The sequence below is a fragment of the Oncorhynchus mykiss genome, chromosome 13 (assembly GCF_013265735.2).
Source record: "Oncorhynchus mykiss isolate Arlee chromosome 13, USDA_OmykA_1.1, whole genome shotgun sequence".
NCBI lineage: Eukaryota > Metazoa > Chordata > Actinopteri > Salmoniformes > Salmonidae > Oncorhynchus > Oncorhynchus mykiss.
This window is the reverse complement of record NC_048577.1, coordinates 5,474,144-5,495,076: the sequence shown is the minus strand read 5'-3', so window position 1 is coordinate 5,495,076 and position 20,933 is coordinate 5,474,144. Positions and strand designations below refer to the sequence as shown.

At 39.2% G+C, this 20,933-nt stretch overlaps 1 protein-coding gene across 4 annotated transcripts in view; it reads right to left on the bottom strand.

Moving 5' to 3' along the window:
- The window catches only part of LOC110519517 (dynamin-2), a 70,748-nt gene extending 59,841 nt beyond the window's left edge, over nucleotides 1-10,907 (bottom strand). For 2 of the 4 annotated variants that reach the window (XM_036939953.1, XM_036939952.1), the window contains exons 1-2: nucleotides 10,430-10,907; nucleotides 1,776-1,849 (exon numbers count right to left, since the gene is read on the bottom strand). In XM_036939953.1, coding sequence (XP_036795848.1) covers nucleotides 1,776-1,849; nucleotides 10,430-10,590 — 235 coding nt within the window. In that variant the 5' untranslated portion in view covers nucleotides 10,591-10,907. The remainder of the gene's footprint in view (nucleotides 1-1,775; nucleotides 1,850-10,429) is intronic. The other 2 variants (XM_036939950.1, XM_036939951.1) reach the window with 1 other exon arrangement.
- Nucleotides 10,908-20,933: the final 10,026 nt, after the last annotated feature.

Below are 20,933 nucleotides of genomic sequence, written 5' to 3'. Positions count from 1 at the left end.
AGACAACATTGTAGTTACTCCACAATACTAACCTAAATGACAGAGTTTATTGGCTGTGATAGGAGAAAACGGAGGATGGATAGACAACATTGTAGTTACTCCACAATACTAACCTAAATGACAGAGTTTATTGGCTGTGATGGGAGAAAACGGAGGATGGATAGACAACATTGTAGTTACTCCACAATACTAACCTAAATGACAGAGTTTATTGGCTGTGATAGGAGAAAACGGAGGATGGATAGACAACATTGTAGTTACTCCACAATACTAACCTAAATGACAGAGTTTATTGGCTGTGATGGGAGAAAACGGAGGATGGATAGACAACATTGTAGTTACTCCACAATACGAACCTAAATGACAGAGTTTATTGGCTGTGATGGGAGAAAACGGAGGATGGATAGACAACATGGTAGTTACTCCACAATACCAACCTAAATGACAGAGTTTATTGGCTGTGATGGGAGAAAACGGAGGATGGATAGACAACATTGTAGTTACTCCACAATACTAACCTAAATGACAGAGTTTATTGGCTGTGATAGGAGAAAACGGAGGATGGATAGACAACATTGTAGTTACTCCACAATACGAACCTAAATGACAGAGTTTATTGGCTGTGATGGGAGAAAACGGAGGATGGATAGACAACATTGTAGTTACTCCACAATACCAACCTAAATGACAGAGTTTAATGGCTGTGATGGGAGAAAACGGAGGATGGATAGACAACATTGTAGTTACTCCACAATACCAACCTAAATGACAGAGTTTAATGGCTGTGATGGGAGAAAACGGAGGATGGATAGACAACATTGTAGTTACTCCACAATACCAACCTAAATGACAGAGTTTAATGGCTGTGATGGGAGAAAACGGAGGATGGATAGACAACATTGTAGTTACTCCACAATACCAACCTAAATGACAGAGTTTAATGGCTGTGATAGAAGAACACTGTGGATGGATCAACAACATTGTAGTTACTCCACAATACTAACCTAAATGACAGAGTGAAAATATAAATATTAAAAATCATGCATCCTGTTTGCAACACGTTTTTTTAGGATAAAAATAAACCGAATAGAGCTAAGCACAGAACCTGGTTCAAACTACTTTCCAACAGACACTGGGAGACAAATTCACCTTTCAGCAGGACAATAACCTAAATCACAAGGCCAAATATACACTGGAGTTGCTTACCAAGACAACATTAAATGTTCCTGTCTGGCCTATTTACAGTTTTGACTTAAATCAACTTGAAAATCTATGGCAAGACTTGAAAATGGTTGTCTAGCGATGATCAACAACCAACTTGACAGACCTTGTGATTTTTAGACAGGGTCCATTCTAGAGTTCTAAGGTGATTTTTAGACAGTGTCCATTCTAGAGTTTTAAGGTGATTTTAGACAGGGTCCATTCTAGAGTTCTAAGGTGATTTTTAGACAGTGTCCATTCTAGAGTTCTAAGGTGATTTTTAGACAGTGTCCATTCTAGAGTTTTAAGGTGATTTTAGACAGGGTCCATTCTAGAGTTTTAAGGTGATTTTTAGACAGTGTCCATTCTAGAGTTCTAAGGTAATTTTTAGACAGGGTCCATTCTAGAGTTTTAAGGTGATTTTTAGACAGTGTCCATTCTAGAGTTCTAAGGTAATTTTTAGACAGTGTCCATTCTAATTCTAGAGTTCTAAGTCATTCTATGGTGAGATCAGTTTTCTACATTTCTCCCTCATACGTGCGTGCGTAGGTGCGTGAGGGTGTGTGCATATCCACCTGCTTGGTTGTTGACCAGTTGAAGGACGAGAGGTCTTCGGGTCACGATACCAGAGCCCCGGGGTAGAAAGTCCCTTGAAGAAAGACACAGATCATTTAACACACACACACACACACACACACACACACGGAGACCACTCCATAACCTGTTCATTATTAATAATTGTTCATTACACTCTTAGAAGAATAAAAAGACCTCTAGAACCTAAAAGGGTTATTCAGCTGTCCCCAGAGAACCCTTTGAAGAACCTTTTTTGGTTCCAGATAGATCCTTTTTCGTTCCAGGTAGAACCCTTTTGGGTTCCATGTAGGGCCCTTTCTAAAAAGGGTCTCCCTAGAACCAAAAAGGGGTTTCCTATGGGGACAGACGAAGAACCCTTTTGGGTTCCATGTAGGGCCCTTTCCAAAAAGGGTCTCCTAGAACCAAAAAGGGATTTCCTACGGGGAGAGCCGAAGAACCCTTTTGTTCTAAGAGTGTTTTTCTAATGTAACATTGTGCTTTGGCACTATAATCAATACGTCATGACAACAAAGCTAATTGAAAATGAATTGAGAGAGAGGGAGAGAGAGAGAGATGGAAAAACAGTGAGAGAAAAGAGAGAGAGAGCGAGAGAGAGATACAGGGAGAGAACGAGAGGGGGATATACGATGGAAATCAAATAATTTCCAGGTCAACGTCTTTGCATCAACCCAGGACCCTGAAAGCATCTGTGTGTGTGTGTGTGTGTGTGTGTGTGTGTGTGTGTGTGTGTGTGTGTGTTAGATCCAGGACAGTAAGGGGGAGGGGAATACGGACAGTCAAGTTTCTCCCAACCAACCACTATTGCACACACACACACATACAGTACATTAGGGCTGACCCCAATTAGTTGACTGGTCGATTGTTTGGTCGTCAGGCTGTTGGTTGACCAAGATTGTTTGAGTCGAGCAGTAACAAATACATATATACTTGCGCCCATCTCAGGGCACTAATCCATTATGGAGGCTGAGACTAAAAGCCTATTTATACTTGATCTGAAGATATGGTCAGAGGCTCCATATGGAGGGTGTGACCCAATTGCAGAGCCTCCAGAGGCAAGCAGAGGCCCAACGGTACTCCCTACCACATCGCCATGCCCCTCCCAAATGTTGAACCAATGCAGAGGCCCAAAGGCACTCCCTACCACATCGCCATGCCCCTCCCAAATGTTGTACCAATGCAGAGGCCCAACGGCACTCCCTACCGCAACGCCAAGCGCCTCCCAAATGTTGTACCAATGCAGAGGGCTCTGTACAGCTCTACATTGACATGATTGGTTAGCTCACAGAGCATTGCACCTGTAAATAGCCCATCCAACTACCCCATCCCCATACTGTATTAATTTATTCATTTTGCTCCTTTGCACCCCAGTATCTCTACTTGCACATTCATCTTCTGCACATCTATCGCTCCAGTGTTTAATTTCTATATCGTAATTACCTCACCACTATGGCCTATTTTATGGCCTTTACCTCCCTAATCTCACCTCATTTGCACACACTGTATATATACTTTTTGTTCTACTGTATCATTGACCTTATGTTTGTTTTACTCCATGTGTAACTCTGTGTTGTTGTCTGTATGTTTGTTTATTCCATGTGTAACTCTGTGTTGTTGTCTGTATGTTTGTTTATTCCATGTGTAACTCTGTGTTGTTGTCTGTATGTTTGTTTATTCCATGTGTAACTCTGTGTTGTTGTCTGTATGTTTGTTTATTCCATGTGTAACTCTGTGTTGTTGTCTGTATGTTTGTTTATTCCATGTGTAACTCTGTGTTGTTGTCTGTATGTTTGTTTACTCCATGTGTAACTCTGTGTTGTTGTCTGTATGTTTGTTTATTCCATGTGTAACTCTGTGTTGTTGTCTGTATGTTTGTTTATTCCATGTGTAACTCTGTGTTGTTGTCTGTATGTTTGTTTTAATCCATGTGTAACTCTGTGTTGTTGTCTGTATGTTTGTTTATTCCATGTGTAACTCTGTGTTGTTGTCTGTATGTTTGTTTATTCCATGTGTAACTCTGTGTTGTTGTCTGTATGTTTGTTTTAATCCATGTGTAACTCTGTGTTGTTGTCTGTATGTTTGTTTATTCCATGTGTAACTCTGTGTTGTTGTCTGTCTGTTTGTTTACTCCATGTGTAACTCTGTGTTGTTGTCTGTCTGTTTGTTTACTCCATGTGTAACTCTGTGTTGTTGTCTGTATGTTTGTTTATTCCATGTGTAACTCTGTGTTGTTGTCTGTGTCACACTGCTTTGCTTTATCTTGGCCAGGTCGCAGTTGTAAATGAGTACTTGTTCTCAACTAGCCAATCTGGTTAAATAAAGGTGTTCTCAACTGGCCTACCTGGTTAAATAAAGGTGTTCTCAACTGGCCTACCTAAATAAAAATAAAATAAATAAATAAAGGTGAAATAAAATAAAACTATTTTTAAAAAAATGGTAGGTGGGGGAGATTACATCCGGTAGAAAACACAAACACACTTCCTTGACAACAACTCTGCACTGCTCTGCGAAGCGCAAGAAGCATAAATGCCCTGACTTCTCCTGAGGCCCTGACTTCTCCTGAGGCCCTGACTTCTCCTGAGGCCCTGACTTCTCCTGAGGCCCTGACTTCTCCTGAGGTCGTATCACTGTAAATGCTGCAAGGCCCAATGCAGAAGTCAGACCATGCAGCTCCCAGATGTACAATGTACTTCTCTGTGCAGAATGCGCTCTCACCTGCCAATTTGGGCACATTGTTTCATAACTTCATTGTGTGAATTTGCATCTGATTGTTAGTGTCTATCAATTCCCAATGTTATATATATATATATATCACCAGGAGTACATTTACTGTTAATTGCTATCATTTCTAATCTACAATGTTTGTTACTTTGGTTACAGTCATTTCTGTTAACGAATTCAATATAAAACATTTTATCAGGAGATTTTCTACCTGCAGGCGGCTATGTTTTTATTTGTTGGCTTTATGTAGGCTGTCTTTACATAGTTGACAATGTTTTTATTTGTTGGCTTTATGTAGGCTATCTTTACATAGTTGACAATGTTTTTATTTGTTGGCTTTATGTAGGCTGTCTTTACATAGTTGACAATGTTTTTATGTGTTGGCTTTATGTAGGCTGTCTTTACATAGTTGACAATGTTTTTATTTGTTGGCTTTATGTAGGCTGTCTTTACATAGTTGACAATGTTTTTATGTGTTGGCTTTATGTAGGCTATCTTTACATAGTTGACAATGTTTTTATGTGTTGGCTTTATGTAGGCTATCTTTACATCGTTGACAATGTTTTTATTTGTTGGCTTTATGTAGGCTGTCTTTACATAGTTGACAATGTTTTTATTTGTTGGCTTTATGTAGGCTGTCTTTACATAGTTGACAATGTTTTTATTTGTTGGCTTTATGTAGGCTATCTTTACATCGTTGACAATGTTTTTATTTGTTGGCTTTATGTAGGCTGTCTTTACATAGTTGACAATGTTTTTATGTGTTGGCTTTATGTAGGCTGTCTTTACATAGTTGACAATGTTTTTATGTGTTGGCTTTATGTAGGCTGTCTTTACATAGTTGACAATGTTTTTATGTGTTGGCTTTATGTAGGCTGTCTTTACATAGTTGACAATGTTTTTATGTGTTGGCTTTATGTAGGCTATCTTTACATAGTTGACAATGTTTTTATGTGTTGGCTTTATGTAGGCTGTCTTTACATAGTTGACAATGTTTTTATTTGTTGGCTTTATGTAGGCTGTCTTTACATAGTTGACAATGTTTTTATGTGTTGGCTTTATGTAGGCTGTCTTTACATAGTTGACAATGTTTTTATTTGTTGGCTTTATGTAGGCTGTCTTTACATAGATGACAATGTTTTTATGTGTTGGCTTTATGTAGGCTGTCTTTACATAGTTGACAATGTTTTTATTTGTTGGCTTTATGTAGGCTGTCTTTACATAGTTGACAATGTTTTTATTTGTTGGCTTTATGTAGGCTGTCTTTACATAGTTGACAATGTTTTTATGTGTTGGCTTTATGTAGGCTGTCTTTACATAGTTGACAATGTTTTTATGTGTTGGCTTTATGTAGGCTGTCTTTACATAGTTGACAATGTTTTTATTTGTTGGCTTTATTTAGGCTGTCTTTACATAGTTGACAATGTTTTTATTTGTTGGCTTTATGTAGGCTGTCTTTACATAGATGACAATGTTTTTATTTGTTGGCTTTATGTAGGCTGTCTTTGCATAGTTGACAATGTTTTTATTTGTTGGCTTTATGTAGGCTGTCTTTACATAGTTGACAATGTTTTTATTTGTTGGCTTTATGTAGGCTGTCTTTACATAGATGACAATGTTTTTATTTGTTGGCTTTATGTAGGCTGTCTTTACATAGTTGACAATGTTTTTATGTGTTGGCTTTATGTAGGCTGTCTTTACATAGTTGACAATGTTTTTATTTGTTGGCTTTATGTAGGCTGTCTTTACATAGATGACAATGTTTTTATTTGTTGGCTTTATGTAGGCTGTCTTTACATAGTTGACAATGTTTTTATGTGTTGGCTTTATGTAGGCTGTCTTTACATAGTTGACAATGTTTTTATTTGTTGGCTTTATGTAGGCTGTCTTTACATAGTTGACAATGTTTTTATTTGTTGGCTTTATGTAGGCTGTCTTTACATAGATGACAATGTTTTTATTTGTTGGCTTTATGTAGGCTGTCTTTACATAGTTGACAATGTTTTTATTTGTTGGCTTTATGTAGGCTGTCTTTACATAGTTGACAATGTTTTTATTTGTTGGCTTTATGTAGGCTGTCTTTACATAGATGACAATGTTTTTATTTGTTGGCTTTATGTAGGCTGTCTTTACATAGTTGACAATGTTTTTATTTGTTGGCTTTATGTAGGCTGTCTTTACATAGTTGACAATGTTTTTATTTGTTGGCTTTATTTAGGCTGTCTTTACATAGTTGACAATGTTTTTATTTGTTGGCTTTATGTAGGCTGTCTTTACATAGATGACAATGTTTTTATTTGTTGGCTTTATGTAGGCTGTCTTTACATAGTTGACAATGTTTTTATTTGTTGGCTTTATGTAGGCTGTCTTTACATAGTTGACAATGTTTTTATTTGTTGGCTTTATGTAGGCTGTCTTTACATAGATGACAATGTTTTTATTTGTTGGCTTTATGTAGGCTGTCTTTACATAGTTGACAATGTTTTTATGTGTTGGCTTTATGTAGGCTGTCTTTACATAGTTGACAATGTTTTTATTTGTTGGCTTTATGTAGGCTGTCTTTACATAGTTGACAATGTTTTTATTTGTTGGCTTTATGTAGGCTGTCTTTACATAGTTGACAATGTTTTTATTTGCTGGCTTTATGTAGGCTGTCTTTACATAGATGACAATGTTTTTATTTGTTGGCTTTATGTAGGCTGTCTTTACATAGTTGACAATGTTTTTATTTGTTGGCTTTATGTAGGCTGTCTTTACATAGTTGACAATGTTTTTATTTGTTGGCTTTATGTAGGCTGTCTTTACATAGATGACAATGTTTTTATTTGTTGGCTTTATGTAGGCTGTCTTTACATAGTTGACAATGTTTTTATTTGTTGGCTTTATGTAGGCTGTCTTTACATAGTTGACAATGTTTTTATGTGTTGGCTTTATGTAGGCTGTCTTTACATAGATGACAATGGCAATATAAGTTACTTTTTAGGTTTGTATCGTGTTTATTTAGATTTGGATAGAATGTTGATGAACCACATGACAAGGATTTAGAGACACGAAGACGTTATTACAAATGAAGCTGTTCCATGAAAAGCATAACAGGCAGATCGGTAGAAACGGTAAGATACATTGATAATCCACATGAGAAAGGTGGCAACTTCAGGAGAGTAAAGTCGGAATCTGGAAAAGCCAGCAAGAGCTGGAGGAGAATAGACGACTTTCAGGCGACCAATATTTTTTTTTGTCAGGGACAGTTCCCCCCCACACACACACATACATACATACATACATACATACATACACACATCACTTCTTCCTAACTGTTTAGCCCTGACCAAGCAGACAGGAAGGAAGGAAGTGATCACCAAATGGAACCCAAATGGAACCCTATTCCCTATGTAGTGCACTACTATTGACTAGGGCAAATAGGGTGTAGTGCACTACTTCATAGGGTTGACCCCTAGACTTACTGCAGCCACCACACACACACACACACACACCACTGTCCACCAGAGATGACATATGACATCACAGCTTATGACATCAATAATGACCTCACCACCCAGCCACCCCATCAATGCCCCTACTGTCTATCTCTCTGAGACACACACACACACACACACACACACACACACACACATACACACACACACACAAACACACACACACACACATACAGGCTAACACGCAGGAGTATGTAAATATGGAGGGGGCATGAGAGGGACAGAAAATGTGTTATCTTTCATACAAAATAATAGACTACGGACCCTATTCCCTTTATAAGTAGTGCACTAAGTAAAACACTATGGGCCCTATTCCCTTTATAAGTAGTGCACTAAGTAAAACACTATGGGCCCTATTCCCTTTATAAGTAGTGCACTAAGTAAAACACTATGGGCCCTATTCCCTTTATAGTGCACTAAGTAATACACTATGGGCCCTATTCCCTTTATAGTGCACTAAGTAATACACTATGGGCCCTATTCCCTTTATAAGTAGTGCACTAAGTACTACACTATGGGCCCTATTCCCTTTATAAGTAGTGCACTAAGTAAAACACTATGGGCCCTATTCCCTTTATAGTGCACTAAGTAATACACTATGGGCCCTATTCCCTTTATAGTGCACTAAGTAATACACTATGGGCCCTATTCCCTTTATAAGTAGTGCACTAAGTAAAACACTATGGGCCCTATTCCCTTTATAAGTAGTGCACTAAGTAATACACTATGGGCCCTATTCCCTTTATAGTGCACTAAGTAATACACTATGGACCCTATTCCCTTTATAAGTAGTGCACTAAGTAATACACTATGGACCCTATTCCCTTTATAGTGCACTAAGTAAAACACTATGGGCCCTATTCCCTTTATAGTGCACTAAGTACTACACTATGGGCCCTATTCCCTTTATAAGTAGTGCACTAAGTACCACACTATGGGCCCTATTCCCTTTATAAGTAGTGCACTAAGTACTACACTATGGGCCCTATTCCCTTTATAAGTAGTGCACTAAGTACTACACTATGGGCCCTATTCCCTTTATAAGTAGTGCACTAAGTACCACACTATGGGCCCTATTCCCTTTATAAGTAGTGCACTAAGTAATACACTATGGGCCCTATTCCCTTTATAAGTAGTGCACTAAGTAATACACTATGGACCCTATTCCCTTTATAAGTAGTGCACTAAGTACTACACTATGGACCCTATTCCCTTTAAAAGTAGTGCACTAAGTAAAACACTATGGACCCTATTCCCTTTATAAGTAGTGCACTAAGTACTACACTATGGACCCTATTCCCTTTATAAGTAGTGCACTAAGTACTACACTATGGACCCTATTCCCTTTAAAAGTAGTGCACTAAGTAATACACTATGGACCCTATTCCCTTTATAGTGCACTAAGTAAAACACTATGGACCCTATTCCCTTTATAGTGCACTAAGTAAAACACTATGGGCCCTATTCCCTTTATAGTGCACTAAGTACTACACTATGGACCCTATTCCCTTCATAAGTAATACACTATGTGGTGAATAAGGTTCAATTTGGGACGTCTCTCTCTACCTCTCGATGAAGCTAACACACGACACAGACCAAATTATACAGACCAATCTATTGAATATTATATAATGTTAGGTTATAAACTACAACACCAGTCTACACACACACACACTGACACACACACACACACACACACACACACACACACACACACACACACACACACACACACACACACACACACACACACACTGGCACACAAACAGAAACATACACACAAGAACACACGCATGTGCGCACACACACACACACACACACACACACACACACACACAGGATCCATGTTAAAGTTCGATAGGATAGAGTCAATATAACAGACAGACATACTGTAGGTCTATGAGCTGATTGCTGTGTGTGTGTGTGTGTGTGTGTGTGTGTGTGTGTGTGTGTGGGTGTGAGAGAGAGAGAGAGAGACTCTCTTTCAGTCTCCTCCCCCCTTTCTCAAACCCCCACTATCTCTCCCCCCACGCCTTTTATCCCTTTATTTTGACAGCTAGTTGCGCAAAGTGCGTAAACGTTATTCGTGAATAAACCCGCTCATCAGAACCGGAAAAAAGACGTGAAAACTCGTAGACCCGATGTTGCTTCGTTGGCTACTTTTACGCCATGCAAGGGACGGTATATATAGCATATAACTTGCACTACAAACTTTATGTAAAAAGCCCCAAAGCTCCGCCAGCATGCATCCAACCCTTCACTTTATATAGATATATGACTATCTATGTGTATAGTATTTCTATACTCAACCCGTTACCCAGCTCTGGTCCAGAGCGTTAGTGCGCGTTCCCTCTTTCACTCATAAATGTATGAACGCGTAGTAACGCCAAGGACCAGAGCTAACCATTACTACTCACCTTCCAACGAAATTTTCAAGAACAGAGCTTTTCCCGGCGCTCTGCCCTCCGACCACGGCGATTTGCGGCAGGTCCAGGTTGCAGCTCTGGCCGATGCAGCTGAAGGCGTCCTGGAGCTTGTTGATGAGGGGAATAAGGTCTTCCATGCCCCGGTTCCCCATGGCTGCTGCTCTTCTCTCCGGCGGACTCAACTCAGGATTCTCGGAGAGACAGGGAGAGAGAGAGAGATGGGTCGGATCTTTGCGCTCTCTCACTTGCGAACTGGAGTTTCCTTTCACGGAAAAAAAGCGTAAAAGTCAAGTCGACTGTTAAAACGTGATTGTTGTCAGATTTGGGTTAGGCTCCGTAACTAGATTCTAAATAACAGGGCTACAGTGACGCGCTATTTAAATGAATAGAAAACACGGAATAGAAAACTACAGTGATAAAACTTCAGTCAGTCATCATCCGGTCAGGCGACACGCAGACTCTGCTCCAGACCGTGGCTCCGCCTGTCATACACTTACACCTCTTCTCATTGGTCATCACAGTGTCTGTCAACGTATAGGAGGAGCCTACTGTATGATTGGTTTTCGTGTGTTGAGAAAAATGGGCGTTAGACACGCCTCCGTGGACCCGGCAATGTCCTGCTATTGGCCGCAAAGTGTGTCAATCAAATACCCTTTCAAAAGTTTAAAGTGTCTTTCTCGCCTTTGCATCCTCTCAGTCTCCTTTAATTTGACCTTAATTCAACTACACTGATCTGAAAGAGCTGAATTAGGTGAAACACACACCAGTTCGTGTCAAAGCTTTACTTGTCTTGAGATAATCAGACATAAACAGGAGTGTTGTGTTTAGAGCAAGATGCAAAGCAAATCACATTTTATTGGTCACAGACACATGGTTAGCAGATGTTATTGCGAGCGCAGCGAAATGCTTGTTCAATCACAAAAATATGTGAATAACTAGATCTATTGATACAGTAGCTTACTATACAGTATCGTTATACAGCATTGATATACAGCATTGATATACAGCATTGATATAAAGCATTGATATACAGCATTGTTATACAGCATTGATATACAGCATTGATATAAAGCATTGATATACAGCATTGTTATACAGCATTGATATACAGCATTGTTATACAGCATTGATATACAGCATTGATATACAGCATTGATATACAGCATTGATATACAGCATTGATATACAGCATTGATATACAGCATTGATATACAGCATTGATATACAGCATTGTTATACAGCATTGATATACAGCATTGATATACAGCATTGATATAAAGCATTGATATAAAGCATTGATATACAGCATTGATATACAGCATTGATATAAAGCATTGATATAAAGCATTGATATACAGCATTGATATACAGCATTGATATACAGCATTGATATAAAGCATTGATATACAGCATTGATATACAGCATTGATATACAGCATTGTTATACAGCATTGATATACAGCATTGATATACAGCATTGATATACAGCATTGATATACAGCATTGATATACAGCATTGATATAAAGTCAATCACTGATTTAGCAACATAATGTCTCCTATACAAAGGTAAAGGCCTTTTCCGGTACAACCCTCTAACAGAACAGAACAGGAAGAACAGGTACAGGAATATAATCAGGAATCCTGACCAATTACCCTCCTTTCGTTTTTTCTCTTAAAATAACGATCTGTATTATGTAACCACACCAAACGTAACATGGAAAGTCTTGGATTTACTTACAGAATAATATGACCTGCTCTGAGACCAGGTTGGCCTACAGCACAGAACAGAAAACAGTCACAAGACTATAATCATTACAGCTGCAGTATGTCACATTTTGGGGGCGACCGGACTAAATTCATATAGAAATGTGAGTTATAGATCTGTCGTTCTCACCGAAAGCAAGTCTAAGACGCGGTAGATCTGTTCTATGTGCAGAGTTTTGTTTTTCACTATCTTAAGTTTTGTTTCTGCAGTATGTAACTTTTTGGGGGCGACCAGACCAAACTCATATAGAAATGTGAGTTACATGTCACGTTCTGACCTTAGTTCCTTTTTTATGTCTTCGTGTTAGGTTGGTCAGGGCGTGAGTTGGGGTGGGTAGTCTATGTTCTTTTTTTCTATGTTATATTTCTATGTGTTTGGCCTAGTATGGTTCTCAATCAGAGGCAGGTGTCGTTCGTTGTCTCTGATTGAGAATCATACTTAGGTAGCCTGTTTTTCCCCCATTTTGGTTGTGGGTATTTGCTTTCTGTTTTTGTGTCTGCACCAGACAGAACTGTTTCGGTTGTGGGTGTTTTCGTTCTGTTTTTGTGTCTGCACCAGACAGAACTGTTTCGGTTGTGGGTGTTTGCGTTCTGTTTTTGTGTCGGCGCCAGACAGAACTGTTTCGGTTGTGGGTGTTTGCGTTCTGTTTTTGTGTCTGCACCAGACAGAACTGTTTCGGTTGTGGGTGTTTGCTTTCTGTTTTTGTGTCTGCACCAGACAGAACTGTTTCGGTTGTGGGTGTTTGCGTTCTGTTTTTGTGTCGGCACCAGACAGAACTGTTTCGGTTGTGGGTGTTTGCTTTCTGTTTTTGTGTCGGCACCAGACAGAACTGTTTCGGTTGTGGGTGTTTGCGTTCTGTTTTTGTGTCTGCGCCAGACAGAACTGTTTCGGTTGTGGGTGTTTGCGTTCTGTTTTTGTGTCGGCGCCAGACAGAACTGTTTCGGTTGTGGGTGTTTGCTTTCTGTTTTTGTGTCTGCACCAGACAGAACTGTTTCGGTTGTGGGTGTTTGCTTTCTGTTTTTGTGTCGGCGCCAGACAGAACTGTTTCGGTTGTGGGTGTTTGCTTTCTGTTTTTGTGTCTGCACCAGACAGAACTGTTTCGGTTGTGGGTGTTTGCTTTCTGTTTTTGTGTCTGCACCAGACAGAACTGTTTCGGTTGTTCTCTGCGTTTTGTTTATCAGTGTTTAGTTCCTTTATTAAAAGCGTGAACACGTACCACGCTGCACCTTGGTCCTCACCTTCTTCCACCTACGACAGCCGTTACATATAGATCTGTCGTTCTACAGCTGCAGTATGTCACATTTTGGGGGGCGACCTGACCAAATTCATATAGAAATGTGAGGTATAGATCTGTCGTTCTCATCGAAAGCAAGTCTTAAGACGCGGTAGATCTGTTCTATGTGCACTATTTCTATGCTTCCCGTTCTTAGAGTTTAGTTTGTGCGTCTTTTACTTTGGGTTTTGTACAGCAGCTTCAAACAGCTGAATAAACAGTATTTATGGTTCTGGAAAATATATTTCACAGCGGTTTAGACGGTACAATGATTCTCTGCACTATACTTGCTTGTTTTGTCACATAAACTGAAAGTAGGTGAACTATTTAAGCAATAAGGCCAGAGGAGGTGTGGTGTATGACCAATATACCACGGCCAAGGGCTGTTCTTATGCACGACGCAGTGCGGAGTGCCTGGATACAGTCCTTAGCCGTGGTATGTTGGCCAAATATCACAAACCCCGAGGTGCCTTATTGCTATTATAAGCTGATTACCAACGTAATTAGAGCAGTAAAAATAAATGTTTTGCCATACCCGTGATATACGGTCTGATATACCATGGCTGTCAACCAATCAGCATTCATGGCTCGAACCACCCAGTTTATAATATAATTTTAGCAACCAGGACATTTCTGCATAGTGTCTATTTATGAACTCGTGATGTCCATATCTGATGTCATGATCACAGTCAACAACATGTATCTGTTACATTGTCTATATCTGATGTCATGATCACTGTCAACAACATGTATCTGTTACATTGTCTATATCTGATGTCATGATCACTGTCAACAACATGTATCTGTTACAATGTCTATATCTGATGTCATGATCACAGTCAACAACATGTATCTGTTACAATGTCTATATCTGATGTCATGATCACTGTCAACAACATGTATCTGTTACAATGTCTATATCTGATGTCATGATCACAGTCAACAACATTTATCTGTTACAATGTCCATATCTGATGTCATGATCACTGTCAACAACACCCCATCATGTCACATGGTTGGGTTAGAACAGGAGTTTGACTGTGTTTCCATGGAGACCCAGGTGTTCCTCCAGGACAAAGGAGACTACTCTACCTGGCTCAGGGACACTGAAGAGCCCTCATTCCAAACCCTAAACCCTGGGTAGAGGGGCTCAGTGAATGTGGTCTGGAATGTGTACAAGGGAGTCATTGTCAGAGTAGACCTCGTAGAGGGACAGAATGCCAGCTGGCCAGTCCAGAAACACTCCTACTCTGGGGGGTGGAGGGGAGGAGGACAGGCCTTTCTGGGGTTTAGGAGGGTCGATGAGGGGCAGAGCAGGTATACAAGTGACTTCACTATTGTGGTGAGCAGTGTAAAGATGCCCAGAGCAGTACAGGCACCAATTATGTGGACACCTGCTCATCAAACATCTCATTCCAAAATCATGGACATTAATATGATTCCTGAGGTGCTGATCTGTTGCCCACTCTACAACCACGTGATTATTATCATCTGACCGTGCTGGTCATCTATGAATATTTCAACACTTTGGCAATGTGGGGGAGTGACCAAGGGCCAGGCTCATCTAGGCCTATATCTCATTGTAATCATATTATCTATGAACATTTGAACATCTTGGCCATGTTCTGTTATAACCTCCACCCGATACAGCCAGGTTCTAGGTTTCTTCCTAGGTTCCTGCATTTCTAGGGAGTTTTTCCTAGCCGCAGTGCTTCTACATCTGCATTGCTCATTGCTTTCTGTTTGGGGTTTTGGGCTGGGCTTCTGTATAGCCCTTTGTGACATCGGCTGGTGTAAAAAGGGCTTTAAAAATACAATTGATTTATTGAAATAAATATGGAGTTGGACCCTCCTTTGCTGCTATAACTTAGCATCCTCCAAACCCAGATTATTCTGTCGGACTGCCAGATGGTGTCATCACTCCAGAGAACGAGCTTACACAACTACAGAGTCCAATGGCGGAGAGCTTTACACCACTCTAGCCGACGCGTGGCATTGCGCATGGTGATCGTAGGCTTGTGTGCAGCTGCTCAACCATGGAAACCCATTTCATGAAGCTCCCGACGAAAAGTTATTGTGCTGACATTGCTTCCAGAGGAAGTTTGGAACTCGCTAGTGAGTGTTGCAACCGAGGACAGACAAGTGTGCTCTTCAGCACTCTGCGGTCCCGTTCTGTGAGATTGTCTGGTCTACCACGACGGCTGAGCCGTTGCTGCTCCTAGACGTTTCCCCTTCACAATAACAGTACCTACGGTTGACCTGGGCAGCTTTAGCAGGGCAGAAAATTGACAAACTGTCTTGTTGGAAAGGTGGCATCCTTTGATGGTGCCACGTTGAAAGTCACTGAGCTCTTCAGTAAGGCCATTCTACTGACAATGTTTGTCTATGGAGATTGAATGGATGTGCGCTCTATTCTATACACAGACAGCAACGGGTGTGGCTGAAATAGCCGAATCCACTCATTTGAAGGGGTGTCCACATACTTTTGTATATATGGTGTCTATATAATAGTGTTTATGAAAGGAAGATTCTTACTTGTCTAGTGGCAGAAGTTTCTCTGTGTTGTGGTGTCAGTTTGACTTGGTATTGTCTCTGAGAGAACAAGAAAGAACTGAGAGAGTGGCAGGGGAAGAAGAGAGAGAGAGAGAGGACTGCAGCAGGCAAGACCCAACCTGTAGTAATCAGGAATGTTTTTTTCTACATCACACACCATAAGTCAGGGCTGTTATACTGGTAGTAATTTAGTCATTTACATCGGCCCTTTGATCAATTCTGAACATGAATTAAAGACCTGCAACAAAATCCCCGTCAAAATCTACCTTTCAGTGTCAAAATGACAAACTCCATGGTTGTCTATGGTGTGTTTTCTAGCTGTTTTCAGGCGCTTCTAACGCACATGTGGCATGTTGCTTCTCTCTTCTTCATGTGAATTAGTGTTTCAATGGCAGTGTTCAAGCCACACAATACTATGACCCCATTGCTGAAAGAAACGACTCTAAGGAACACGTCCTGCCTTATGTTTCCCTCCCTATGACTCACAAGGGCTCGTTAGAAGGGAGTGAGACAAACAACGCCTAATGACTGAGGGAAGTGACTTCAAAGCATCCTTCAGACTGGAATTTGGCATTACCTGATTTGACAAATCTTTGTGGCATTACCTGATTTGACATATCTTTTTTGCATTACCTGATTGGACATATCTTTGTGGCATTACCTGATTGGACATATCTTTGTGGCATTACCTGATTGAACATATCTTTGTGGCATTACCTGATTGGACATATCTTTGTGGCATTACCTGATCGGACATATCTTTGTGGCATTACCTGATTGGACATATCTTTGTGTTATTACCTGATTGGACATATCTTTGTTCCATTACCTGATTGGACATATCTTTGTGGCATTACCTGATTGGACATATCTTTGAGGCATTACCTGATTGGACATATCTTTGTTCCATTACCTGATTGGACATATCTTTGAGGTATTACCTGATTGGACATATCTTTGTTCCATTACCTGATTGGACATATCTTTGTTCCATTACCTGATTGGACATATCTTTGTTCTATTACCTGATTGGATGTATCTTTGTTCCATTACCTGATTGGACATATCTTTGTGGCATTACCTGATTGGACATATCTTTGTGGCATTACCTGATTGGACATATCTTTGTGTTATTACCTGATTGGACATATCTTTGAGGTATTACCTGATTGGACATATCTTTGTGGCATTACCTGATTGGACATATCTTTGTGGCATTACCTGATTGGACATGTCTTTGTGGCATTACCTGATCGAACATATCTTTGTGGCATTACCTGATTGGACATATCTTTGTGGCATTACCTGATCGGACATATCTTTGTGGCATTACCTGATTGGACATATCTTTGTGTTATTGCCTGATTGGAAATATCTTTGTTCCATTACCTGATTGGACATATCTTTGTGGCATTACCTGATTGGACATATCTTTGAGGAATTACCTGATTGGACATATCTTTGTTCCATTACCTGATTGGACATATCTTTGAGGTATTACCTGATTGGACATATCTTTGTTCCATTACCTGATTGGACATATCTTTGTTCCATTACCTGATTGGAAATATTTTTGTTCCATTACCTGATTGGACATATCTTTGTTCCATTACCTGATTGGACATATCTTTGTTCCATTACCTGATTGGACATATCTTTGTTCCATTACCTGATTGGACATATCTTTGTTCCATTACCTGATTGGACATATCTTTGTTCCATTACCTGATTGGACATATCTTTGTGGCATTACCTGATTGGACATATCTTTGAGGCATTACCTGATTGGACATATCTTTGTTCCATTACCTGATTGGACATATCTTTGTTCCATTACCTGATTGGACATATCTTTGTTCCATTACCTGATTGGACATATCTTTGTTCCATTACCTGATTGGACATATCTTTGTTCCATTACCTGATTGGACATATCTTTGTTCCATTACCTGATTGGACATATCTTTGTGGCATTACCTGATTGGACATATCTTTGTTCCATTACCTGATTGGACATATCTTTGTGGCATTACCTGATTGGACATATCTTTGTTCCATTACCTGATTGGACATATCTTTGTGTTATTACCTGATTGGACATATCTTTGTTCCATTACATGATTGGACATATCTTTGTTCCATTACCGGATTGGACATATCTTTGTTCCATTATCTGATTGGACATATCTTTGTGTTATTACCTGATTGGACATATCTTTGTGTTATTACCTGATTGGACATATCTTTGTGTTATTACCTGATTGGACATATCTTTGTGTTATTACCTGATTGGACATATCTTTGTGTTATTACCTGATTGGACATATCTTTGTGTTATTACCTGATTGGACATATCTTTGTTCCATTATCTGATTGGACATATCTTTGTTCCATTATCTGATTGGACATATCTTTGTTCCATTATCTGATTGGACATATCTTTGTTCCATTACCTGATTGGACATATCTTTGTTCCATTATCTGATTGGACATATCTTTGTTCCATTACCTGATTGGACATATCTTTGTTCCATTACCTGATTGGACATATCTTTGTTCCATTATCTGATTGGACATATCTTTGTGGCATTACCTGATTGGACATATCTTTGTTCCATTATCTGATTGGACATATCTTTGTTCCATTACCTGATTGGACATATCTTTGTGTTATTACCTGATTGGACATATCTTTGTTCCATTACCTGATTGGACATATCTTTGTTCCATTATCTGATTGGACATATCTTTGTTCCATTACCTGATTGGACATATCTTTGTTCCATTACCTGATTGGACATATCTTTGTTCCATTACCTGATTGGACATATCTTTGTTCCATTACCTGATTGGACATATCTTTGTTCCATTATCTGATTGGACATATCTTTGTTCCATTATCTGATTGGACATATCTTTGTTCCATTATCTGATTGGACATATCTTTGTTCCATTACCTGATTGGACATATCTTTGTTCCATTACCTGATTGGACATATCTTTGTGTTATTACCTGATTGGACATATCTTTGTTCCATTACCTGATTGGACATATCTTTGTTCCATTACCTGATTGGACATATCTTTGTTCCATTACCTGATTGGACATATCTTTGTTCCATTACCTGATTGGACATATCTTTGTTCCATTACCTGATTGGACATATCTTTGTTCCATTACCTGATTGGACATATCTTTGTTCCATTACCTGATTGGACATATCTTTGTTCCATTACCTGATTGGACATATCTTTGTTCCATTACCTGATTGGACATATCTTTGTGTTATTACCTGATTGGACATATCTTTGTTCCATTACCTGATTGGACATATCTTTGTTCCATTATCTGATTGGACATATCTTTGTTCCATTACCTGATTGGACATATCTTTGTGTTATTACCTGATTGGACATATCTTTGTTCCATTACCTGATTGGACATATCTTTGTTCCATTATCTGATTGGACATATCTTTGTTCCATTACCTGATTGGACATATCTTTGTGTTATTACCTGATTGGACATATCTTTGTTCCATTACCTGATTGGACATATCTTTGTTCCATTATCTGATTGGACATATCTTTGTTCCATTATCTGATTGGACATATCTTTGTTCCATTACCTGATTGGACATATCTTTGTTCCATTACCTGATTGGACATATCTTTGTTCCATTACCTGATTGGACATATCTTTGTTCCATTATCTGATTGGACATATCTTTGTTCCATTACCTGATTGGACATATCTTTGTTCCATTACCTGATTGGACATATCTTTGTTCCATTACCTGATTGGACATATCTTTGTTCCATTACCTGATTGGACATATCTTTGTTCCATTACCTGATTGGACATATCTTTGTTCCATTACCTGATTGGACATATCTTTGTTCCATTACCTGATTGGACATATCTTTGTTCCATTACCTGATTGGACATATCTTTGTTCCATTACCTGATTGGACATATCTTTGTTCCATTACCTGATTGGACATATCTTTGTTCCATTACCTGATTGGACATATCTTTGTTCCATTACCTGATTGGACATATCTTTGTTCCATTACCTGATTGGACATATCTTTGTTCCATTACCTGATTGGACATATCTTTGTTCCATTACCTGATTGGACATATCTTTGTTCCATTACCTGATTGGACATATCTTTGTTCCATTATCTGATTGGACATATCTTTGTTCCATTATCTGATTGGACATATCTTTGTTCCATTATCTGATTGGACATATCTTTGTTCCATTATCTGATTGGACATATCTTTGTTCCATTACCTGATTGGACATATCTTTGTTCCATTACCTGATTGGACATATCTTTGTGTTATTTATTGAGATGCTTTGTTTTTTCAGATGATTTTAAATGGACCTAATTACTTTCAAGAAGCTATTGATCGTTTTGAACTAAAAACTAAAATAATGTTGGGAGGAGAGCCTTGTGCTTTTTTTCCTTTCCAATGATGATCAAATGTTTTGGTTGCACCTTGACTCACGTTGGTTGAGCCTCCACTTCTTTCCTGGTTACTTTTAACAACATGTAATATTAAGAAAAGTGTTTTATTGGATAGTTGTGTGTTGCTTTTTTATACAGTATAATCGCAGGTGGAGAATGTCCAGCCCCCCTGCAATTAACCTTTATTATTATTATTTTAAACGTCTGGCCGCCTTAAATAGCCCTCTGCCATCGGTCTCTATTAACCAATCACATCTCTGTTCCTACATCTCATACTGGAATCAGAGATAGAGCGCCCTCTACAGATCAGATGACAGAAACACACTGACAGAGGCACTACAGATCTCAATTTAATTTCCGGAATTCCTCTCTCCTTGCCTCCTTCTCACAACGAATTGGTATTGACACAACTATAGTCTACCAG